The following is a 26,554-nucleotide window of genomic DNA, read 5'->3' as shown; positions in this document are numbered from 1 at the left end:
TGAAATACATTTGAAATAAATGATATTTCTGTTGAATTTATTTAGAGTTTTTTAAAACCAAAATTTCCTCCGTAAGTTAAATTTTATCAAATCCGTCTCTAACTCTATCTATTGTTTGAGCAAGTCTGCTAAATTAAGGCTTTACAGGAATTTCCTAATGCATGTAAAGCAAAACTTTGGTTGACTTGCTTGCTTAGTTTGTATAATTGTTTATACAAACTTTGTAAATAAGATTGACATCTTTAAACAATATGTATCGGCATAGTTTAACATGTATTTATATAATTATTATATTTGAATTAAATTGAGTGTTATCATAATGATTGTAAAAAAAAAAACAACAAAGCAAGCACGCTAACTAAAGTCTTGCTTTACATGCTTAAAAAAATACGCTGTAATAGATAAAAAAATAAATATATTTCCATTCTCAATTTTATATATCATACAGTGAAAATGCGCAGCATATACAATAATAATGAATCGCTCTACAGTGAAAATGAAAGAATAGTATCATTATTCGACAGTAAACATGTGTCGCATAAAGAAAGAATCATAGTGGAATTCAGTTCAATATGAAGAAACTGAATGACAAAAAAAATCTACGTTATACAGCTTTAATAATTGTGTTGAAATGAATATTTTTTCTGCAACAACATCTTACCTGTTAGTTATAAAACACCTGCACGATATGTTCGTGAAATGTCCTTAATATTCACCTATTTTGGTATATATTTCACAGCTATTTGGATTTAGGCGCGAAAAAAACCTGTTCGCATCTCTTACTTTGTTTTATTAGTATTATGAGTTTCTTAACATATACTTTTTAACTAATTTTCTTCATTTTCTTCAAAAAAAAAAAAAAAAAGTCGTTTGTTTATTTATCATTCCACATCAAAAATTGCTGGCATATATATACAGTAAAAATGATATTTAAGGATCCGCACTTTACATACACTGTATACATCATAGATATAGTTTTGATGTACCCGTTTTCTTCGATAGTTTCTTTATCTTTTTTTTTTATAATAATAATAATCTTAATTTGTCATTTAAGTAACATTATACTTGCGACATAAACAGAAGTAACAACAACAGTAAAATAACTGAGTTAAACACACACATATCTCTCTCTCTCTCTATATATATACAAGTAAAACTAACTAAGAGTCCCCTGTTGAGGTCAGTGGCGGATGCAGGAATTTTCGAAAGGGGGGGTGCTAGCCCAGGGCAAAGGGGGGTTGCAGGGGGGGTGCAAACATATGTCCCGATTCAAATGCATTGATCGGCCAAAATAAAGGGGGGGTGCGGACCCCCGGAACCCCCCCCCCCCTCTGGATCCGCCACTGCCTCAGCTCTAAAGACTGTTTTATAAAGGAACCTGTTTTTTTTCACTTGGTTTATACAGAGACATTCTCGACAAAAAGCAATTTGTCGATTTATTTCCGGAAACATGCGAATAACGACGAATAACCTTCCGCCAACTCTAGTGCAAATCCGGTATATTGCCATAGAAAGAGGGAGATCGACGACATTTCTAATCGTGCAAGAAAGTTAAGATTTCCAGCCTGTTACGACAGCCTTAATGGCAACATTTACAAATAACAGTCAACCTCAAGCATGGTAAAGTTTTTGACAGTACAGATAGTTGTATAAATGTATGGTAAAGGAATATAAAGTGACCATGATGATCGATGAGATAGTGAACTCAAAACAAAATGGCCACTGAAAAATCATTTCTTTGTAAATATCTTCTTATTTCCACCAAAAGATACGAGTTTACTTAAAATTCAAAAGAAAAAAATCCTGTGTTGACAGTTCAATCTTATTTTTCATAGGCATTATCTTATAATGTACAATAATATACAGGGTTTTAGCTAGGATTTTGAGGGCTTTAGTCACTTTTGCGCGATAAAAATCAGCCTTATTTTTTTTATAAAGCAAGGGATCTAGGATGTTTATCAAACTAGCTATACATATATGTCCAAGTCCTTTAAGGACTAGTCTAGGATCTTTGAAGACTTTAGGATTGCTTATGTAGGCAGTTATTGGCAATATTGAATGAATTGACTGATGTGATGCTAAGATATGAAGATAAGAATAGGGATCTGGTAATAAGATCAAAACTTCACTTCAGTTATTTTTAGGGCACACCCCTTAATTATCAACAAAAGTTGGGTGCCTCTATTTTTTAACCACTGTACAAATGAACTTGTAACGACTTTTTCACTTCACAATCATTTATATCCTTGAAAATACGTTTAAATATCTATTTGGAATCAATTTCTTTAATATTGGATAGAAGAATCTGCATCTATACTTAATGTGACGATTCTTATGACTGTAGACTGTAGATCACGTTTACTTTCGATTTTTAAACAAAATGAAATGAAAACGGGAAGTGACAATTGAATAATAATTTTAGAACAAAACCGGATTCATTTTCGAACTTTAACGCATGCGCAATGCATAGAACAGGAAGCACCTGTTTGCAAGTGAAAATATTTACGTTTTTAATAAAGTTCATTCTTTTTAATCGAAGTTGTCGAAAGTTTTTAATAAATATTTATATAAAGTATGACGAAAATACGTTGAACTGACGAAACTACGACAAGCAAACTGCAAATTATGATCGTAAGGGAAATATTGAAAATAAAATAAAGTTGAAATGTCCGGGAAGTTTATCAATTTTGTTCAAATGACGAAAATACAACTGAACTGTGAGAAATGATTAAAATGAAAAGCTGACTGACTGATTTAACTTAAATAGATTATTATGATGATCATTTATGAGGTTTTATAATGATAATTAAGGGATTAGTGACCCATCTGATTGGCGATAGGCGGATTACTTGTCATCACAACTTTTAACACCTTTGGTAAACGTTAATTACCTGAGGGTCATAAACTTGTCAGAAACATAAAGACAGGTAGAATTCAAGTAATTTGATGTGTAAATATTTTTACACTTTCCAAATTTAAGTGACGAAATTGATATGAAATATTTTCGTCATTTCTAAAACCTTTTCGTAAAATACGAAAGTGACGAGCGCTAGCTAAATCACTGATAATATAGATTTGTAATCAATTTAAAAGTGATGTAAAATATAAATTTTGGAAACACGACGTTTCGGCCATGTATAATCATGATGCAGCTATTTTCGGCCTTGGTCAATGCAAAACGTTACATAATCATTGAATGTCAATTTCACGAAATTAGGTTCACAAATACCACCAATTTGTTTTCTTTTTATTCGTTTTCCCCTTTGTTTGGTTTTACATGATGTTTTCTTTGAAAACAAAAGTATTTAGAAATTGTTGAACTATCAAATGTGAAATGATAAAATTAATTACAAGTTGGTTGTTTTATTATGGGACACACACTTTTGTCAATCGCTTGAACTCTAATTTTTCACGTAGTCAATCTAAATAAATAATTAATTGAAAAAAAATATTTGGATTGGATCTCGTAATAGACAACTTTCGAGTTCGGTGCATTTCAAAAACTCTGGTTTAAGTGAATGTCATTTGTGCGTTTAGGGGCGTTGTCACTTCCATTCCAATGTTGGGCGAGTGGTTGAAAAGCTATAATTGTATATTGTACGAATTATTCGCAAATTGAATCCTCAAAATTGACAATTAGCCCTGCTGTCATTAGGGAATTGTCATTAAGTACCTACAGAACAAGCATTATTTCTAGTTTATCCTGCACAATGATGATTACTAAGACACCTGATGAACGTAAAAAGTGCAGGGATACAGGCGACCCCCTCTATCTGGTAAATGATGTCATAAAGGTGCGCATAATTGACAAGTTTTTGCCGGTGGCGGACGAACTCGAAAGTGGTCTATCACTATAGTCATTGTTTAATCCACCACAACATTTTTATGCCCCACCTATAATAGTGAAGGTCATTATGTTTTCTTGTCTGTACGTATGTTCGTCTGTCAGTCAGTGGGTCTGTTTGCCAGGATTCAGGTTAAAGTTTTTGATAAAGTTGAAGTCCAATCAACTTTAAACTTAGTACACATGTTCCCCATGATATGATCTTTCTGATTTTAATGCCAAATTAAAGTTTTGAACCCAATTTCACTGTCCACTGAACATAGAAAATGATAGTGGGAAGTTCAGGTTAAAGTTTTTGGTCAAGGTAGTTTTTGATGAAGTTGAAGTCCAATCAACTTGAAACTAAGTACACATGTTCCCTGTGATATGATCTTTCTTATTTAAATGCCAAATTAGAATTTTGACCCCCATTTCACGGTCCACTGAACATGGAAAATGATAGTGCAAGTGGGGCATCCGTGTACTATGGACACATTCTTGTTATATCAAAAATTATAATACTTTTGATAAAAAAAAAAACCAACACCAGTCAACTGTAGGGGTCTCCTGTATCAAAGTTAGAATTCTAGAAATTTTCTTTGCATAATTATAGTATCTCCTGCATTCACATATTTTACCCTAGAATGACAGGAATGACAGGAGCTTGTTGTTCAGTTCTTAATATTTTACATAACTGTCAAAAGAAGAAAACAATCTCTGATCGTTTGAAAACTTTTGTGATTAGTTTTAATGTTCAAATTGCAAGTAAACTAAATTCTTTTCTGCAAAGTCTACTCCATAACTAGAAAGCGGTCTTCTTTTCACTTTTGTCTGAATCAAGTAAAGGAGAAATACAACAGCCAATTTCATTCTCCAAAACAAGAAAGCGATCTTTTCTTCACTTTTGTCTGAATCAAGTAAAGGAGAAATACAACAACCAATTTCATTCTCCAAAACAAGAAAGAGGTCTTCTCTTCACTTTTGTCTGAATCAAGTAAAGGAGAAATACAACAGCCAATTTCATTCTCCAAAAAAAGAAAGAGGTCTTCTCTTTTCTTTTGTCTGAATCAAGTAAAGGAGAATTACAACAGCCAATTTCATTCTCCAAAACAAGAAAGAGGTCTTCTCTTCACTTTTGTCTGAATCAAGTTAAGGAGAAATAATATAGCCAATTTCATTCTCCAAAACAAGAAAGAGGTCTTCACTTCACGTTTGTCTGAATCAAGTAAAGGAGAAATACAACAGCTAATTTTATGCAGAATTTGGATGGTAATTATAGTTTCCATCTTTACAAGCAAGTTCACTCACAAATTTTATTTTGCGGCTTGTGTTCATTCAACTTTTTAGTTTCTTCTGGTGGTAGATACAATGTAGAAAGGCATCTGTAACACATATGTACAGTCTGCACGGTTAGCCACTAGTCCGATGCCCCAGACTAGTAAAATTTGATTCGGACTAGTGAGTTTTTGCAAAATTTTGTTTGGACCAATAAGAAAAATGTCAGAATATTTGTCTTCGGACTAGTAGTTGAAAAAGTTTTTGGTGCAGACTGTATGTAATAAAAGTAGATATTTTTAAGCTATATAGACTAATATAGTAAGTAGGTTCAAACATCATCTGGTTATTTTATTTTCAGGGGTCAAGCTGCACCTAACTTTATGAATCCCGAATGGGAAAAAGCAAGACAAGCATTGGAAAAAGTACAGTCAATAACCAAAAGTCCAACAAAACCAGTGCAAAACAATCAGAATCAAGTTCAACAACAACAGCAACAACAACAACCATCGCCAGCTGATATGTATTATCAACAATATATGTATTATACACAGTAAGTATCACACTAAAATAATACACATATTACAGCTGATATGTATTATCAACAATATATGTATTATACACAGTAAGTATCACACTAAAATAATACACATATTACAGCTGATATGTATTATCAACAATATATGTATTATACACAGTAAGTATCACATTAAAATAATACACATATTACAGCTGATATGTATTATCAACAATATATGTATTATACACAGTAAGTATCACACTAAAATAATACACATATTACAGCTGATATGTATTATCAACAATATATGTATTATACACAGTAAGTATCCCACTAAAATAATACACATATTACAGCTGATATGTATTATCAACAATATATGTATTATACACAGTAAGTATCACACTAAAATAATACACATATTACAGCTGATATGTATTATCAACAATATATGTATTATACACAGGAGAAGGATTGAAACCCATTATTGTTTAATTTTTAAATAGAACATCAAGCAAAATATTGTTGATACTCATGTTACAGTTGTTATGGTTTTGTCTATAAAACTACTGCAAATTCAGAAATTATTGTGAGGTTTTCATTGTTACGAAAAATGTGACAGAGTTGTAAACGCTATAATTTAAACTCACATTTTAAAATATTTTAAAAGAATTAAACAGGATTTTTCTCAAAATTGTAAAGATTAAATTCACATTTTAGGCTAAAAAGATAAAATTGTAAAGATTAAATTCACATTTTAGGCTAAAAAGATAAAATTGTAATAATAAATGGATGCAACAATTTCTGAATTTACAGTAAAAAGCCCTTTCATTAAAATTATTTCAATTCAAAATGGTGCTGAACATTTTTGTTCAATATATATATGTTATAATCATGATTATAAAGAATTATACTGTGATTTTGTTTCAGGTATATGCCACCAAACCAAAACATGGGAATGGGTGGACAGCCAAGACCAATGGGAATGGGAGGACCACCAGGTCCAATGGGAATGGGTGGTCCTGCTAGAATGAATGGACCTTCAGTAAGTTTTAGGTTTATAAAATGATAAAGAAGATGTATGATTGCCAATGGGATAACTTTAAACTTCAACTATTCACAAAAGTCCAAAGACAGAAATTATCAGCTATATCAGGCCTCTACATTATCATTTTTTCTAACTTGTCCCTTCGGACAAGTTGCAAGAAAATCAACTTGTCCGAACTCTTTACTCACTTGTCCGAATTTATAATTGAAAATCAGTCCTCCATATTGATAATACATGTTATATGCAACAATAACACTTGCACTTTGATTGTACCTAATAAAGATCAATAAAGGGAGCATTTTGTTATATTTTATTTGAATACCACATCAAAATTCATTTTATTATTTCAGACTGAAGGATTATTTGCAAGACTGAGCACTCTGACTCATTTTCACTATCATTTGTCGATCATTAAATCATATCTCTTCCTATATCACTAGGTTCTCCTATTCATGGACCTATATTCATTCTGAAGTAGTGGTATGGTTTAAACCAAATACACCTGGCACCTCCCTTGTTTATAAATAAACCTTTTTAATTATTGATGGTGTCAAACAAGATTTTAAAATTTATATTGATTTTTACATACTTTGATATATGAGCATGAAGTTCATAAAACATTTTAGTAAAAATCTGGCGTTTTAGATTTTATTTAATTTTTACATGTTAACTTATTATTTCATATAGATCTTATTTAATAAACCCTTTTTTAATGCATTATTATGTCTAAAGTAAAATCAAATGATACAAACTTTAATTAAAAATTTTAAAGTAAAGAAAAACTCCATATCATGCATATGGAGGTGCTCCTAATTCAAGGAGGCTTATACTAAGAAGAAACATAAACATTGACTAACTTCCCCTTACTTATTTCCTCCTGGTCAATGGCTGCCAGCATGTACAAATAGTTCAATCAGAGACATGTTATACGTCTCTGGTTCAACCAATAAATATTTATTTCATTTTGTATGATCAATAAAACAATCATTCATATTTTTAGGAATGTATAAGTCCTGAATTTGATCTTTTAACATCTGACATCGATTTTTTCACTTGTACCATTGGACAAGTAGTATGATGAATCTACTTGCCCGACACCTATTTCCACTTGTCCCGGACAATCGGACAAACGGTAATGTCGAGCCCTGTATATGTCACTAGCGACCTACAACAATGAACAAAGACCATACCACATAGACAACTATTAAATGCTCTTAAATCACAAATGTAAAACAATTCAAATGAGAAAACTTGTACATGTACAACATGCATACAGAATTTGGCACGGTTAAACTTGTTAGCTTGATCCCAACCATCCCTTAACCTGAGACATTTGTGTAACAGTACAACATAAGAACTAACTAAAAAATCAGTAGTAAACGGCTTAACTCATCAGATGGGTAAAAATAGAAAAAATATAATAACAATAAACAATAACATGTTAACCTGACCAGGTAGTTGTACATCCCATCAACAAAAAGACTCTTTGTACAGATCTAAGAGAACTTGCAGTTACTGACATCTATTTCAAAGCCGATAGCAACTAATAATAAAAATACATGCATCTAAGACAAGTTTTTTTTCTGACAGTGTTTGTGAAATGATTAAATCAATCACGAACTTTTTTCTATTTGTCAATATTTTTTTCATTAAAAATAAAATAAGAATATTATATTTATAGAACCCTATTAAACTCATGTTTGTTTGTTTCAGTTAGATTTTGTAATGCTCTATTTACATTAACACTTGTTGGTTTGTTTCAGTTTACAAACTTCAATCAGCCACCACCCCCACCACCAGAAGAAAATGAAATTCCTGTCAAAAATGGTCCTAATGAAGAATCCTTTGGGGAATATACTCCTAACCAGAGACCGGGTGATGTTCAAAATAATCAACAACAAAATAACAACCCAAGGGGACAACACATGCAAGGACCACGCTTCCAAAATAGACCAAGACGTATGTTTATTATCAATTTTTGTAGCAGCATTATTTCATTATTGTAGTAAGGTCTAAATGCTATAAGAAAAATACATATATATTATTGTATCAATAACTTCTTAAAATTTCACATAACAATGAAGGTGACAACAGTTACAAGTATTGAAGGTTTAGAATCTTGTTGAAATATGATGACACATTATTTATTAAAAAAATGCACATCTCATTGATGAAAAATATAATCTGCTTAACATAAAGACACTCAAATAATCAATACACATGATTTAGGTAACATGTTGTGGGTAATACTTTAGTTTGGTTTATCTTTTAAGAAGTGATCGTGACTGTGAAAGGGTCTTCTTTTTCAAACCTTGTCAGATTCATTATCTTTCAAATTTGACAGGTAAATATTATTATCATATAATTTTGATTATGGGGAACATGCAAGAAATCTTGAAGCAATAGGACAGAATATTTTCACACACAATGTGGGTAATGTACATGATAAAAAATTGTAGAACTTTTGTTTTCAATCTTATAACTAAAATTACAGAACCTCTAGGACCAGGTGGTATACGATTTAGTTTACCAAAGAAAAACAGAGGAAGAGGAGGTGCCCAAAATATGAACCAACGGTTTCCCTCTCCAAGGGGACCAAGACCAAACTTTGATTGGCAAAATAAGCGAGGCAAGTCCCCTGCACAGCAACAAAATGATCGGTCCCAACCAAGAGGAGGAATGGGAGGACCTAGTTCCTATCGTCATGACTCTGGAGAGACCAGTTCTAGGAGAGATGAGGCTGATGATGTGTTTGATTCTAGGTATTGTTCATTTATCACTATTTTGTGCATTTTTCGTTTGATCTTTATTTGTAATAATTGTTCATATCTTGATACTCACTTGAGATGGAAAATTAACGCTAGAAACTAAGGATGCACTTGGTGTTGCTAATGAAATTAACATGAAATTAACAACTTTGTCATAAGTTAAATAGTGACTTACAGATTATCATTGATCATCTCAACTTGATTGCTTTTCTTGCTTTCGCCGTACTGGCTCAAGCGAGAAAACCAATCTCGTTGAGATGATCAACAATAATCTATTAATATCAAATTTAACAAATGTTTGGATATGAAAATCATAATCTTTGTAATCATATATAGAAGTGTGTTTATAGTTCTATCTTCATCTATATCTAAATCGCCGTCTTTGATTTATTAGGTTAAACTTCCACCTCCCTATGTTGGAAATGATTTAGACCACTTTTGGGGATTTTTTAAATTCATTTTTGATGCAACTTTCAACTGCATGCTTTAATAGTTTTTAAGTTGAACAATCTCAGATTTAAGTTTGTAACAAGATTTTGGACTTTATCAAAATTGTAGCATGGCTTTTGTACCTTAAATTATATTATCATCTGAAATTGACCATCTAATTCCATACATTATGATTTTAGAACTACAATTGAGTTTTTCTATTATCCAAAATTGATTTACTCAGATGAATGTTTTGTATAGCATTGTGTATTTTTTATGATTTTTTTGTTGAGATGTTGTTCTTATTAATAAAAATGCATAAATGCAAGAATCATTAAAATGGTTTAATTTGCAGATCTAAACTGCCAATAGAAAATGAGAAAGCAGCAGTAGCAGCACAAGGAGAATGGCCACCTAGTTTAAGGTAAATAAATTATGTAAATTAAATTTTTATTCTTGTCTAATTTTTTTTAAGTAAAGACTAAAATTTTTAGGAATTGCAAGATTTTTTTGTAAGAACTTGATTAAACTAAAAAAGTTTTCATGTCTTACTGTGCTAAACAATAAATTTCCAGACTTTTCACTAAAACATGTAAAATAGTCCAGGAGCTTTAAATTAGGCAGATTTTACAATAAGAAGGAATTATTGTTTTTTTGTATCCATCAAAAAAGCAATTGCTGAAACTGTGAAACAGACTGTGTAATGGAGTAATGCATTATGTTAATGAATAAAATGTGTCTTTCTGAGTAAATAAACATAAAAATTACTCTGTGTTTGTGTTTTATGTTAGAATTAGAGGGTTTTCAATTTCAAAATATTGGACATGGAATAGACATCATGACCTACTTTACTGACATCCAGCTTATTTGGAGTGGAATTTTGAAGCATTATTTATAAGTGGAGCCTAATAACATGGACTTATATTTTAAGAAAAAGTCTTCTTTTGTGTTTTAATCATTACTTTAAGGCAGATTTTTATTGGTAAAGGCTAAAAAAGGTAATTTAATAATATTGTTGCTAACGTCACGTCTTTTCCGTCCATTGTGATATGTCACGATCGCAATTTTCTTTTTGGTTCTCAGACAGCCCATTGTAGTTATTTTTACCCCGGGTTTTTTAAATAATTGAAAATAGCAATCATATTAAATTTGGATGACGTAAGGGGGTCAAAGGACTTGAGGAATCAATATCATTGGCTGTTTTAATTTTTGCGAACGTTACTGCTCGAGGTTTCCGTCCAAATCAGTGTCACATGAGCAACATATATTTAGATCTGTAACTCTCCTGTATAGGAGTTACGATATCGCCCTTTGCAGAAATAGATTCGGAGTCAGTTCCTTCACATGATGGGGAAGCAAAGAAGGTAAGTTGTATGTAATATTGTTACAAGAGGACCTTAAATGTATTCCGTCCATCAAAAAGACGTTAGCAACAAAACGTAATGTCATGATAGTAGATGTTGCTAATGTTACTATTACAAATTGGTTTCTTGTGTATTCCTTTGATATAAAGTACACCTGCAAATGACATTCTGTATATTTAGAAATTCTAAACCAGACTGTACAATTTTATTACTCCAGGCATATATTAAACATCACTGTGTGCATACATTTTAACTTTTAAAGATGTTGTTGCTCATGTGACATGTCCAAATGTCGCTAACGTTACTAATTTTTTGGTTTCTTGTGTATTCATTTGATATAAAGTACACCTGCAAATGACATTCTGTATATTTAGAAATTCTAAACCAGACTGTACAATTTTATTACTCCAGGCATATATTAAACATCACTGTGTGCATACATTTTAACTTTTAAAGAAGTTGTTGCTCATGTGACATGTCCAAATGTCGCTAACGTTACTCATTTTTGTCTCACATTAGCAACATGAAAGTAGGAGACAGAACACAATACTGTAAAATCTGCCATTAGCTATTTTCTTTAAACAAATAAGTCCCAAGCTAAATCAACATTCTATGATCATCAATTCGATAGCAAATACGCTTCTGTTTTAGTTCATAACGTTAGACCAGAAAATTGAAATAAGGGCTATTCAGGAAAAAATGTAGGGGGGGTGGGGTGGAAAGCAGTTTTTGTCAGCACCCGCCACCCAGACAATTGTAATTGAGAATTATAGTTCATTGAAATATTACATGAAAAGTCCCAATTAAGTTAATTTTACTGTAAAACTATAGACTCATCATATTAAATGTTTTACAGGGATTATGTTCAGAGAGCCTTCTCTAGTGTAGCAGATACAGAGGAGAAAGATAAGATGGAGACGGTTCTGAAGGAACTATTGACTGATGTCTTCAGTACTGGTAAAGCTTGGTCCACAGACTGGAGTAGAGAACCACTGCCTTTGTAAGTCTCAAGTTTTATTAAAATAGTCCACAGGGAAAATGTTCTGCTTCAGAAATTTTGTAAACAGCAAAACAAAATAGATCTTGTTTTAAGCAAATATTTAGAGTCTGATACACTTTATATGACTACTGCTATTGCATTAATACATTTTGATGGCTGTTGCCTTTGATCTTGTTGGTATTAAAGGACGGAAAAATTGGAACATTATATATATAATTAGGATCTGATAAATTAAAACTCAAAATACTATCATCATGTATTCCTATTGCATGGCAATAAGTATATGTATATGAAAGTAATTAGAAAACAAAGAATTAAGTTAAATATGATAGTATTAAAAAAAGTAATTGGAATTATTAAATAATATTTAAACAAGTTAGAATCAATTTGGCCACCAAAGCATTTATACACATACACACACAATAATCAGATAATGGACAACACATAGTGTAGATAGCATGATACATACAGAATGTAAAAACTTTATTTTCTTAAAATGATGAATAATAAAGAAGTCACGTTTTATTTTTCATTTCAGAGGTAAAAAAGACTCATCATCATCACCTCCCAAGTACAGTGACATGTATCAAAAGAGAGGGTCATGGGGGGACAATAGAAGGGGAAGTCCATGGGAAAATAAAAGGGGTAGAGGGAGGGGGGTTAGAAAATCAAGTAACTTCCAGGCAAATGCCAAAAGTTTATATTCAAAAGACAGAGTGCCAACATATAGGTCAAGATCATATTCAAGTGACAGTTCTAGTTCACGCTCCAGTTATTCTAAATATAGTTATCCAAGTTCAAGATCAAGGTCTAGGTCACGATCCAGATCAAAGTCTCCACGACGAAAAGATGACAGACGTGTAAACAGGAGGAGAAGGCGTGATAGCAGGTAAGACTAGAAATTAGAAAATATAATAATATAGTAATTTTTTCCTGCAATATTTTGTAGTTATTTCCATTTCTAGTTGCTAAAAGATTTTTCAAACAAAATTAATGGGTATTAGTTCTTTTACCACAAAAAAAACCTTTTTATTTTTTTGAAATTGATCATTTTCTAAGATTTAGTTTGGACTGACTTTTCAAATTATAAATCGACTAAAGATTAGGCACAAAAAATAAGGGATGTGAGGGTAAAGCAAAATAAATGGTTGCAACCTACCATTGGACATCAAATTATCCATGTTATATCCTATGTTTACATAAGATAAAAAAAAAAAAGGAAAACAGTTATTCTCCGCCCTGTTACATCTAATTTTATGAACTTGCCATAATATTAATAAATGATATATATTTTCTCTTTTTTGCAGTGAAAGTTCATCCATCTCCAAGAGATTAGAGAGCAAATCAACACCCAGTAAAGAAAACCGCTTCTCAAGGGGTGGTCGTGGAAACAGACGAGGTAGGGGTGGACGAGATACACCAGGAAAGGGAAGAGGAAATATAAACAAAAAATCTCCCACTGAAACGGGAGCAGGAAAACAACTCAAAAGAAAAGGAAAGAAGTAAGATTATTTATTCTTTTTATGCCCCATTTATGGGCATTATGTTTTCTGGTCTGCATTAGTCTGTCTTGCTTCAGGTAAAAGTGGTCAAGGTAGTTTTTGAAGAAGTTGAATTCCAATCAATTTTTTGAAAAGTTACTAGAAGAAATTTTCAATTGCACATTATTGTGCAACAGAAGATCTTTTACCAAATTTTTTTTATGTCAGAAACCTATTTAAGGTCAAAAATTATATCACAATCCAAATTCAGACAGTATCAAGCTTTACTATTGTGTCAAAATTTGCCTCAACTGTTCAGGGTTCTACCTCTACATGCTCTAAGGCAGTACTCTTCTAAGCATTTTATTAAAGGTAAAATGAAGGTGGTGTACTTTTTTCTTAAAATCTGGGTGGTGTTGAATTGGAGAATAATCCATCAAACAAACTGTACCCAACCCCTAGGTCCCCTATATTTTTTATGGAATATACTTTATAGCCAATTTTATAAATACTATTAACTAATATCCAGGTAGTTTTCTAAAATTTAAGAATTAATGTTCCCTGGGGCCAATGAAGAAAAAATCTATGGAATGGTACTCTAAATAGATATGACAATGTCTTTTGTTTAATATCAATCAGAAAGTACTAAAGATTACATTTAGTGAACTGTGATAAAAATATGCTAAAGGGCAAGAATCACTTAAACAAAATAAAGTGTTCACCTTGAACTCTTATTCATATAAAACATTTAGTCAGTTCACAAATAAAAGACTTGTTGAGACACTTTTCTCTTAAAGTTGAGATTGATTTTAATAATGTTTTCTGCATTTAAAGTGGATTATAGAATGCAAGGTTTATTTAAAGGGTAAAATATCTTGCATATTGAAACAACCATAAGATCAATTGAAGTGAGCTTGTTTGTAATGGGTTCTTTACTACATTTCTGATTGAGCATCAGTAAAGGAGCCTTCAAAATAGAATTTTTATGATAAATAAAGAAGATGGAACTTGCTATAAGCATGATAAGTAAACTAAAACAGGATGAAAAATTGATTGAACTTTTATGGCAATTTTAAAATGTATTATTTTTATTTTAGCCAAATATTCTTTGAAGAGGAAGATGACCCAGAAAAAGAAGCCAGATTAAATAAAAGGGCTGCCAGATTCAGCAGTCATTTACAGAGCAACAAGAAAGCCAGACAGCATCTTACACTGTCTATTAACAATTATACAGTAAGTTTATTGTCGACAGCATCTTACACTGTCTATTAACAATTATACAGTAAGTTTATAGTCGACAGTATCTTACACTGTCTATTAACAATTATACAGTAAGTTTATAGTCGACAGTATCTTACACTGTCTATAAACAATTATACAGTAAGTTTATAGTCGACAGTATCTTACACTGTCTATAAACAATTATACAGTAAGTTTATAGTCGACAGTATCTTACACTGTCTATAAACAATTATACAGTAAGTTTATAGTCGACAGTACAGGGTTTTAGCTAGGATTTTGAGGGCTTTAGTCACTTTTGCGCGTGATAAAAATCAGCCTTATTTTTTTATAAAGCAAGGGATCTAGGATGTTTATCAAACTAGTCTAGGATCTTTGAAGACTTTAGGATTGCTAATGTAGGCAGTTATTTGCAATATTGAATGAATTGACTGATGTGATGCTAAGATATGAAGATAAGAACAGGGATCTGGTAATATGGTCAAAACTTCACTTCGGTTATTTTCAGGGCACACCCCTCATCAACAAAAGTTGGGTGCCTTTATTTTTAACCACTGCACAAATGAACTTGTAACGACTTTTTCACTTCACAATCATTTATATCCTTGAAAATACATTTTAATATCTATTTGGAATCAATTTCTTTAATATTGGATAGAAGGATCTGCATCTATACTTAATGGGACAATTCTAATGACTCTAGACTGTAGATCACGTTTACTTTCGATTTTTAAACGAAATGAAATGAAAACGGGAAGTGACAATTGAATAATAATTTTAGAATAAAACCGGATTCATCTACGAACTTTTACGCATGCGCAATGCATTGAACAGGAAGCACCTGTTTGCAAGTGAAAATATTTACGTTTTGAATAAAGTTCATTCTTTTTAATCGAAGTTGTCGAAAGTTATTGATGAATATATTTATATAAAGTATGACGAAAATACGTTGAAATGACGAAACTACGACAAGCAAACTGCAAATTATAATCCTAAGGGAAATATGGAAATTTAAATAAAGTTGAAATGTCCGGGAAGTTTATCAATTTTGTTCAAATGACGAAAATACGACTGAACTGTGAGAAATGATTAAAATGAAATGCTGACTGACTGATTTAACTTAAATAGATTATTATGATTGTCATTTATGAGGTTTTATAATGATAATTAAGGGATTAGTGACCCATCTGATTGGCGATAAGCGGATTACTTGTCATCACAACTTTTAACACCTTTGGTAAACGTTAATTACCTGAGGGCCATAAACTTGTCAGAATCATAAAGACAGGTAGAATTCAAGTAATTTGATGTGTAAATACTTTTACACTTTCCAAATTTAAGTGACGAAATTGATATGAAATATTTTCGTCATTTCGAAAACCTTTTCGTAAAATACGAAAGTGACGAGTGCTAGCTAAATCACTGACAGTATCTTACACTGTCTATAAACAATTATACAGTAAGTTTATAGTCGACAGTATCTTACACTGTCTACAAACAATTATACAGTAAGTTTATTGTCAACAAGACATTGATTTAGTTACATTTGTTCCAGATTTAGAAGTGAAGAGGACAGGAGGCATCTTTTAAACCCCAGTCTCCCATTATATAGAAATTTCAATTTACTGATGAAACTGGCTAAATTCTAGAGAAAATGCAACCATCATTCCTCAATTAATTAATTTGAGTTCCCCTTTGGTTTAAAATGGAACAGCCCATAGCAAGTTTTGAACTTCAAGTCTTAGACACAGAGGAATAATGATATTTTAAAGCATGTATTTGACAGTAATCTAAAAGTAATGTTATCAAAAACCAAGAGTAATAAATAATCAATCAATTGCACAAAAATATTTGCTTTATTTTTCAGAACTCATCAGATGATGACGTAGAAGATATTCACAACTTTAATATTGTAGGAACTTGTCAAGATCTAGAGAAAAGATACCTACGTTTGACTAGTGTAAGTGTACAAATTTATGTGTAAATTATTTACTTATCAGACTTATTAGCAAATTAACAGATTGATTTCACAAATAAGAAGTTTTGTTTATAAACATGTTTTCCATATTTACCAAGAATAACTTTTTAGCCTATTTTTCTGTTTTAATGAAAATAAGCAATTAAGACTGAGGTTGGAATTTGTGAATAATTGGTAATTTCCCATTTCAATTCTCAATTTTGTTGTAACTTGCATTTTGTAGGATGAGGTGCTAGCCGCTAGTGAAATTTTTCAAAAGTATTTAGAAATTAAACTTTAAGAAAAAATCATTCATGTACAAGCATCTTAATAAAAACATAACTGATACTCAGCTTTCTGCACAAGATGGACATTTGAAAAAAAAATGTCTTCAGAAATGCTTGTGGGCAAAATGTTTTAATATCCGAAGCTTATTAGCAATTCACTAACATGTAACTTTTTTTTAATTTTCAGGCTCCTACATCAGAACAGGTAAGACCAGTCCATATTTTAAAGAAGGCCTTAAAGATGGTGCAGGAAGATTGGAAGGAGAAACATGATTACCACTATGCATGTGAACAGCTGAAATCCATCCGACAGGATCTAACTGTGAGTTTCTTCCCTTAGTGTTTGTACATTCAAAGGAGTAGGTCCGGTAAGGACTCATTTTGGCCTCAAATTTCAGTTTCATCTGCTGAAAGATTTTCACCACTTTTTAAACACTTAAGTGTCTATTTCACTTGATTCAATTAGCTTTTGTGAAAGATTTTAACTAATATATTCATTAAAAACGATCCGATTCAAGCCCAAATATGAAAAATATCTCAATTATGCCAAAAAACGTCACTTTTCAGATGGTTTTTCACAAAAATGAAAGTGGCCGCATCCGTGTTCATCCACAACCTTTATATATGTTATGTATTATCATAAAATACAACTTACATTTCAATATTAAGGTTGAACATGAATGCGGCCACTTTTGCTTAACACGGAAACCGTCTAAAATTTAACTAAAATGATAGAATTTTGAAGATTTCAGTAATTTAGCATGACTTAATGGTGCTACAACCCGATATATGTGCATTGTATTGTCAAAACCAGCCCATATTTATGTAGCAGAACCATTTTACTATCCAATAAATAACTAAAAGTTTACATTTTAACAATTTTGTAAAACTGCCATATTTTGGGGCCAAAATATGGTCTTATCAGACCTTCTCCTTTCAGTGTTTTTGAAAACAAAAACCATTTATTTGTATAGCAATATAGTTGCAAGTGACATTACGTTCTTCTGTTATTTACAAAATTCATTTCAATATTGTTTTGAGTTATGCAACTGAAGCTCGAAAAAATGGGGACTAGTTTAAAAATGAAGAAAATGTTTGTATTCAGCATACCCGTAGCCTCGGAGGGTTTGGACGGTTTCTTCATTTCCCCCTTGAAAACATATAATAACTGTTAAAGTCAACGTTCTGTTCGAATTGTGACTGTTAAAGTCAAGTTTTTGAGGCCAAATAGCCCTCCTTTTAAATTTCCTGGCTACAGGCCTGTTCAGTCCATGTGCATATAAGAATAGCCAAAAGAAGTAAAGATTGTTTTCAATGTTGTAGGCTTCTTGTTATAAATATGAATTAATTCATTTCTGTATGTTTGAACACTCAGATATTGAGCTGTATTTTGAGAAAGAGATCATGTTGGCTTTACTTAGTAATATATTTTATATCTTTTAGGTTCAAGGAATCAGAAATGAGACAACTGTAATGGTCTATGAAACACATGCTAGAATAGCAATGGAAAAGGTAATTTGACACTTTAAAAATGCAGCTGAATTTATCTTTTTTTTCTGTTTTTATCATTCTGAAAATGAGAGACAAAAGATACCAAAGGGACATACAAATGTGTAAGTTAAAAAAGAAATACAAAAAAACAACCTACAAAACCCCACCAAAAATTGTGAGGTGATTGCAGGTGCTCTGGAAGGGTAATCAAATCCTGAACATTCTGCTGTTGTCTGCCCTATGGTCGGGTTGTTGTCTCTTTGGCACATTCCCCATTTCCATTCTCAATTTTATACGCTATATTTGCCCTTTTGATGTTATTAAAGCAAACTAATTTTTATGGTTGGAGAGTGTTGAAATAGAATGATATTGGTCCTAGACACAGAAATCGACCTGTAAAGGCTTAAGTGAACATCTCGTCATTCAATTTCATTCACATATTCTCTGCTGGATTTGAAAAAAAAGTATCTGAAACAAGGTACAAGAAATATGAGATAAAACAAAAGAGACTATTTTAATACACCACCTAAAAAGCACAAAATGAGTTTTATGAAGAAGTTAAAAATAGTGTAACATCAAAGTTTTGTGTTTTAGGGAGACCATGAAGAGTTTAACCAATGTCAGACACAGTTGAAGTTATTATACCATGATGATGTCTCCAAAGGGAACAGATTAGAGTTTACAGCTTACAGAATATTATATTATTTGTTTACTTCTAATACGCTTGGTATCCTTTATCATCAAAACATAGTTACCTTTGAAATAAGAGTGTATAATTTAAACTAATACAAAAATAATGATTTTTTTTTTAAACTGCAGTCAAATGTTAGATTTAATCAGTATACAAAACCATTCTTATGGCTGTTCCAGAAAATATTTTTTTTGTCCACCCAGGGACTGCAATTGTTTTTAATTCCCACCAACCACAGAAAAATATGGGATTTTCATAAAATTTTAAATGTAATTTAAATTTTAACAGATATTTTGATGGTTGGGTCAAGAGAAAAGTGTCCTTAAAGACCAGGATATTTTTATGGAAAAGTCATTATAAATAATAACTGAATTCTGATTTGACTTCGTTCTATGCTAGTGAATTTGGAAACTTGAAGGATGAATTCATTAATATTTGTAGGATACCTGTTTCACGGATTTCTTGGGGACAGAGGAACCACAAATTTTAAAGTTCAATGAATAACAAATTTTCTGAAGGAATGTATGCACTCTTTGCCAAAACCAACAATATTAGATCATATTAAATATCCACGAATATGCAAGTTTTTCTCACTCCAAGAAATTGGTATCCACAAGAAAAAAAAAGATTCAACTGTTGTTAGTATAGAATACAAGCCTATATTTCCTTAACATTATGTTCAGACATGACAACAGTGTTAGCTAGTCTAACACCAGAGTGTAGAGAGGACGAATGTGTCCTCCACGCCTTAGCAGTCAGGTCTGCGTTGGCTTTATCTAGTTATCATAGATTCTTTAAACTTTATAGCAAAGCACCCAAAATGTCGGGTTACTTATTGGATTGGTTTACAGATAGAGTAAGATTTACAGCCCTGAAAACCATTGTAAAATCGTACGTAAAGTATACACTTTTGTCTATTATTTACTTTTATGTTTGCATGTTTATGGGATTTATTCTGTTTACAGCAAAATGCATTGAGTGTGTAGGTAAAGGTTATATATTTGATAAACTTACTTATTAGCTGAACTGTGAAGCAGTCATTATTAGGGAAGGTATACTACCCTTCATTAAGAGTAGACTAGTCCAACAAATGCCCAATCTATCTCTAAAGGACTAGACTAGTCTGAAAGAAGAGTAGTAACCCTAACCTAAACATGACTTCATGGTTGACCTAACAAGCAAGCTTACCAAAGATTCTACCTTTACCTAAACAGTTTATGCATTTTGCTGTCAACACATTTGTAGATCGTATTGCATCTATACAGAAAAATTCAAGAAAATTATTGATATTAATTACATTTACACTAAATGACAGATATTTTTTTTGACATTAAAACCAAAACAAAGGAATTTGCATTTTTATGTAGTATCCTCTAGCAGAATTCTGAATATTAATTAACGGCTTTGATTTGAATGTGAAAATCACAAAAATCCGACAGCCATTGCTATATGATACAGTCATGGGACAGTCAACTAATTAACACAACTATAGATGTTTTGTACATAACTTCTTTGACCTTGGTTAAGTCTCAAAGTCATGGATTATCCCTTTCCTCCATTGACATTTTTTTTACACATACCTGATTCGCATAGGATTTTTTCAATTAAAAAAAATCAACAGGTTTAAAGTAATAATGCATTGCAAAAAATAATATTTCATCAATGAAATTCCATTCAAATATTCTCTTGAATATTCTTTTTATATTAGATACAAATTTTATTATGTCTGATAAAGATTTTTCCTAGGTAAGACGTTTCAACTGAGGCACTACACAGGCGTCAAAAGGCTTCATTATGGAGGAAAGGGTTATGATTTATTAAAATAGGCCTATTCAACCTCATCTTGGGTCAATTTCTAAATATCTGTTGATAGCTTTGATATTTTGTGTGAAAATGACAAAGATCTGACAGCGGTCGCTATATGAAGAACATGATTGAACAGAGGTCGCTATATCAGGTGAATGAAGTCAACTAACTGAGATGAGAATGGTGATGAATGTTTTGTATATAGCATCTTTTAAATTGGGAAAGTTTCAAAGTCATGTTCATATATTGAAATGGGCCAACTTCATTTCGTAGAAAAGGCAGATACTATTCTGCGACTGAAACAAAAAATTATTGGTAATCAAATCTTGAATCCAGTTTTCAACAAAGGGCTCTGAATGATCTTCTGATTAATAACTAGAGCAGGGATTAATTTGTAGGTATGAGTTCATAATATCAATTTCTTATTTAAGCATGCTACAAGCATATTGAATTATAAATATGAATTTGTGTAAAAAAAAATACTAGTTTTCCCTGACATATATGATTATGGTAATATTTTATAAAAAGAGTAAATTTTGAAAGCTTGTTAAATAAAATGCACATTATTTTTCGAAGCCTTAATATTGTAATACTTGCAAGCATTTCTTTTAATTTTGAAATTAAAAAATAATTAAAACTGAGAATTAATGAACATGATTTTGAGAACTAGTGAGCCAGTTTTTTTTTGAGAAACTATATACAAAACATAAAAACAACTAGCAGATTTTTCTGTTCTGGTCACTTAATTCCTGATGACACAAAGTGGATATGTTTTCTTCAAAGCTTTCATCAGATATAAAAAATTGTGGCAATCATGGCATAAAATTTTAGATAAATATCTGCATACTTTTGGAGGTTATGGAGAAAACATTTCACTATACAATATATCATATATATCAACTAATCAGCTATACCATACTTCGAAAGGAATAACATGAATGTTAATTTGTCCAGGTCTTTGTCATTTTAATCACAGCAGCTATTGAACATTCATGTTTAGAAATTGACACAGATGAACAAAGAAGGATATCTTTGTTTTTTGGATTCGGAATTTAAAAAGATTTGTGATTGTCTAAAGCAGAGGGGAAAAGAATGATAAGCACTTTGATACTAGTTCAAACACACATGATAGCTTATCAAACATTTTTTCAAAAAGGGGGAGACTTCATTGACTTATATGATATTTAACATCTTTTGGTTTTTGTCTCGCTTTGACTTAAATTTTATTAGTGCGTAACCTGTGTATGTAAATGTATTTCTATTTTCCTTCATAAAGGATATAATTGAAAATTTTGAGAGATTTTTTGGGATTTACTAATTCTCATTGAGTTTCAGGAAATCGTAAGTATTAGGAAAAAAAACCCAGTTCTAATTGTTTATAAAAGGCTCATCAAAGCTTATTGATTTAAACAGAAGTGTCATGAAGGAGCTTAAATGATTAAATTAGGAAAATTAATCGATATTTGAAATTTTTGTATTTATGGTACAAATTTGATAAATTCTTGCTGCTTTGCTCATCAGAATGAACTATGATATTTTATAGTTATAAAGACAACAACTTGATTAGCCTTGGAAATTTGAAAGTGACAGTTTGAGCATTTGAACTGTCTCACAAACATTGCTTATATTTACTGTATTTGCTGTTCCATTTGAATTATGTTCAAGAATAATTTTTTATGATTGCTGTTTATGACAAATTAAATCTAATCAAAATTTTAAAAGAAGACAAATAAAAAATGCCATGATACTAATTTATGGGAATAGCATGTACAATAAATAAGCTTCAATTTCATTCAAGTTATTCTAAGCACACTCATCTTAAAATCCAAAAAATGACAAAAGTGTGGTAAGTAGGAATACACATCAATTTACACATCAGTTTCTCCATATGTTTACTCAAGTGGGAAGATTTTATTTTCACAAGAAAAATATTTTCAAAAGATTGACTCGGATGAAGGAATTCCATATTTGTGATACTGAAATCTTCCTACTATTTTTTTTTAATAATTTTTCTTTAAATGAGCAAATCAAATCTTCTTGAAGTTTAAATTTTGTCTAGAATAATGGATAATTATATCAAAATAGAAATAACATTACATTCATTATATATCATTTGCGTAAGGCATGAGTATTGCACAGAATGCCGTTGATTTTGAAATAATCATTCATTGTTGGTAGCCTTTATTCTGAATGTTTGAAATTGGTTCAAAGTAAAATCACAAAAATACAAAACTCCAATGAAAATTTAAAATGGACTATCCATCAAATGGCAAAATCAAAATCTCAAACACATCAAACAAAAGAAACTTCAAGAAAATTTTTGTTAGATTTATCTATTAATGATTGAGTATTGCTTCAGCATCATATTCTATTGTGAATTAATGAATATATGTTTTCTTTTTCATTTTCTCACCAACCACTACTGTTGTATATAGATATCGTCCCACAGTGTCGATCAGTGTTGTACAGACTGAATTAGGGTTCTCAAACCTTGATGATTGTTTACAGTTCCTCACGGACAAAGGGGCAGTTGTATCACAGGACTCGTCAATATTGGATTGCAAATCTAGTTCTAATCTTAGTTCATCTTGAAGGACCTAATCTAGCAGTGTAATTCTTGAAATGATCTCAGTTTAAAAGTCCAAGGATTTAATGGGAAGAGTGGGATTCCGCCATTATTGTGGGAATTAGGTCAGAGTAGGTACACCCTTGGTCTCGCCAGCATGTTACTAAGAAATTATGCAAATATTTCTGTCAAAGGAAGTTTTCAATTAATGATTGTGCTGTTCAAGAGACATTGTAAATTTATTCTGCTCAGCAGTGAAATCAATGACATTGTTGAAATTGTTTGCGTGTTTGTCTTGTGTGTAAAGAATTTGTTACTTATTTGTATATGGACGGTTATGAAGAATTATCATCAATAAGTCTTATATTGGATTAGTACAGGTGAAATAATCATGACTTTATATAGTTACCAGTAATATGCATCATTCAATGTTGTCGTTCATTTTCAACTTCCATGGTTGGTATCTGGTTCATCAACTCCGTTTTAAAGTTTAGAAAAGCGCAACATCATAAAGAAGCCCAGCAGTCCTAGCTTACCACAGAATCAACAAACATCAATATAGAAAATAACCTCATTCAAGGCGATAAGACATGTCCATAAAATGCTTCCTTCACCAGTAAGACATAAGTCACATCATCTTTTACAGTATCATTCAGCATATATTGTGTTAGGTTAATTCACCACCAATCAAGCGACCGATGAAGCCTACAATTTATTTCTTTATGCCTGTAGAATTGGTTTAATCTTTTTCCAGTGTAATGAGAAGGTCCCGTCAACCCACTTGTTTGAATTTCAATATTTATTTTCCAAGTACCTCCAAAAGCCACAATTTTCAGAACATATATTCCAAACCAGTTGTTCTATGTTGGCCTAACACAATCACGCATCGACAATGCCAGTCCGTTATAACATGATAAGAAGAAGCCATTCAACTTGACACTTGCCAGGCACCAAGAACACACAACAGTTACCGTTGGAAGATATCAGCAATGTATTACAATTGCCACCGTCTCAACCGTCACCAAGCAGCAGTAATGTATCACTACCGTTTCCTGTCATTAGATGAATGTTTTTACAACAACCAGATCGTTACCAGACAGCAGTTATTTATCACAATCGTGGCCGTGACCAGATTACAGAAATACATCGTGATCGCGACCGTTACCAGTCCATAGTAATTTCTTACAATAGCAACCATCAGCAGATTACAGATATATTCCACCACCTGACCGTTACCAGACAACATCAATACATCATGATCGCGAACGCTCCCAGACAGCATAAAACATCATGATCGCGAACGTTACCAGACAACAGCAATACATCATAAACGCTACCGGTACCAGTCTTAATGCAAATTCTTACGATAGCAACTATCAGCAGATTTCAGCAATATTCTGCCACTTGACCGTTACCAGACATAGCAATACATCATGATCGCGACCGTTACCAGTCCTAATCTATTGGAAATGATTGCAACCGTTGGTAGATAGCAGCAATTTTCCGTCACCTTAGTGATCTAGTATGCAGGTAAACATCAAAATCGCTTCCGTAACTGGTATTATGTCACGAACCGACCGTAACCAGACAGCAGTTGTACATCACAATGATGACCGTTCCCTGGCAATTGTAATACATCTCTGTTGCACCGTATTTGAACCGCCATTCAAGACCATGACGTATTAGATGGAGAGGGGTTAGCTGTTTATGGTTCCATATAATCATCTGTAACCTGTAGTGTTTTTAGATGTAAGTTAATGGTAAAACATCTAAAGATACTACTTGAATCCCTGAAACCACAGATATTTTCACGTCCAGAAAATATACAGTCCTGAAGAGGATATCAGAAGTATCCGCAAGCCTTTTACGTCCGTATGGACATGTCTTAAGTCGCATCTTTTCTACCAATACATCATGAGAAGAAGTAAGTAAGAATAGCAGATCAACAAGAAGGGTGTTTGTTTGAAATGGTGGAGTTTGGTACTAATATCATCACATATTTTATGTTGGCATGTTTGGTAATCAGTTATACTTAATTACATGATCTTTGGATTACAGAACAGCCAGTTGATATACAGCAGTCTGTTCCTGAAGATGACCACATTTCTTTTCCATGTTTAAGATCTTAACATGGAGGATAAATGTGGCCATCCGTTTGACCAGTGGCATTATCAACTTCTTTTGTAAATAAACATTGCTAGAACAGATTTCGTCAATATGTTCCTCAAGGACCAGTCCATACTGGGGAGCAGTATTATGAAACATTAAAATTATCTGCCAATAATTGTAGTAAATGACTGTTCAATATTTATCTCTGAACTTTGTTTAGTGTTTTTCGAAAGATATCGTAATATAATGTTGATGTCATGGACAGTTTTCATGAAGACATATCTGTTTATCTATTCAGCCTCAAAGGACATTTCAGATTTGTTTCTTGGAAGTTTTTCTCAGTCCATATGTTTGTGTGATGTCCTGGACCAATTTTTAACTATCAAATGAACTTTATTTTTGTCAAAACACCAAATTTTTACTTCTATTTATTTCAACAGCATGAGATAAGATTCAAAGTATTTATTCTTCTATTCCATTTGGGACATTTTACATAGTATTATACATACAACAAATGTGAAACTTAAAATAGGTTGGACTTGATGTGATGTTGAACATCGTTTGTGATATAAACAGCAGGCTGTGATCACATTGTACATGTATTAATCCATTTCTCTTTTTTCAGATGTAAAATATTGTCGCACATCTTCATTCAAATATAAGATGTTTCCATTATAGAAAATAATAATGTACAAATTAA

The 26,554-nt window shown here is 31.8% G+C and overlaps 1 protein-coding gene across 3 annotated transcripts; it reads left to right on the top strand.

Moving 5' to 3' along the window:
- The first annotated feature begins 1,487 nt into the window (after positions 1 to 1,487).
- On the top strand, positions 1,488 to 26,554 carry LOC134724638 (leukocyte receptor cluster member 8 homolog). Of its 3 annotated transcripts, XM_063587779.1 has the most exons (16): positions 1,488 to 1,620; positions 5,460 to 5,651; positions 6,549 to 6,663; positions 8,430 to 8,625; positions 9,161 to 9,428; positions 10,219 to 10,287; positions 12,084 to 12,227; positions 12,766 to 13,116; positions 13,535 to 13,729; positions 14,806 to 14,941; positions 16,815 to 16,907; positions 17,379 to 17,513; positions 18,635 to 18,703; positions 19,277 to 19,409; positions 20,057 to 20,264; positions 23,615 to 26,554. In XM_063587779.1, the coding sequence occupies exons 1-16, from the start codon at positions 1,583 to 1,585 to the stop codon at positions 23,769 to 23,771; spliced, it is 2,499 nt and encodes an 832-aa protein (XP_063443849.1). In that variant the 5' UTR covers positions 1,488 to 1,582; the 3' UTR covers positions 23,772 to 26,554. The 3 variants fall into 3 exon arrangements, with proteins under 3 accessions (XP_063443849.1, XP_063443850.1, XP_063443852.1); XM_063587780.1 differs by lacking the exons at positions 1,488 to 1,620; positions 5,460 to 5,651 and adding an exon at positions 5,968 to 6,011; XM_063587782.1 differs by lacking the exons at positions 1,488 to 1,620; positions 5,460 to 5,651 and adding an exon at positions 6,050 to 6,084 and having other exon boundaries at positions 6,550 to 6,663.

The sequence above is a fragment of the Mytilus trossulus genome, chromosome 7, assembly GCF_036588685.1.
Source record: "Mytilus trossulus isolate FHL-02 chromosome 7, PNRI_Mtr1.1.1.hap1, whole genome shotgun sequence".
NCBI classification, from domain to species: Eukaryota; Metazoa; Mollusca; class Bivalvia; order Mytilida; family Mytilidae; genus Mytilus; species Mytilus trossulus.
The sequence above is the reverse complement of the archived record's forward strand: the minus strand, read 5'-3'. Positions and strand labels throughout refer to the sequence as shown.

Coding starts and splice junctions, on each gene's coding strand:
- LOC134724638 (XM_063587779.1), top strand. CDS start 1,583: ATGGCAACATTTACAAATAACAGTCAACCTCAAGCATG. Junction 16,908..17,378: donor GATACCTACGTTTGACTAGT/GTAAGTGTACAA, acceptor TTTAATTTTCAG/GCTCCTACATCAGAACAGGT. Junction 20,265..23,614: donor CTGAAAACCATTGTAAAATC/GTACGTAAAGTA, acceptor TGTTGTATATAG/ATATCGTCCCACAGTGTCGA.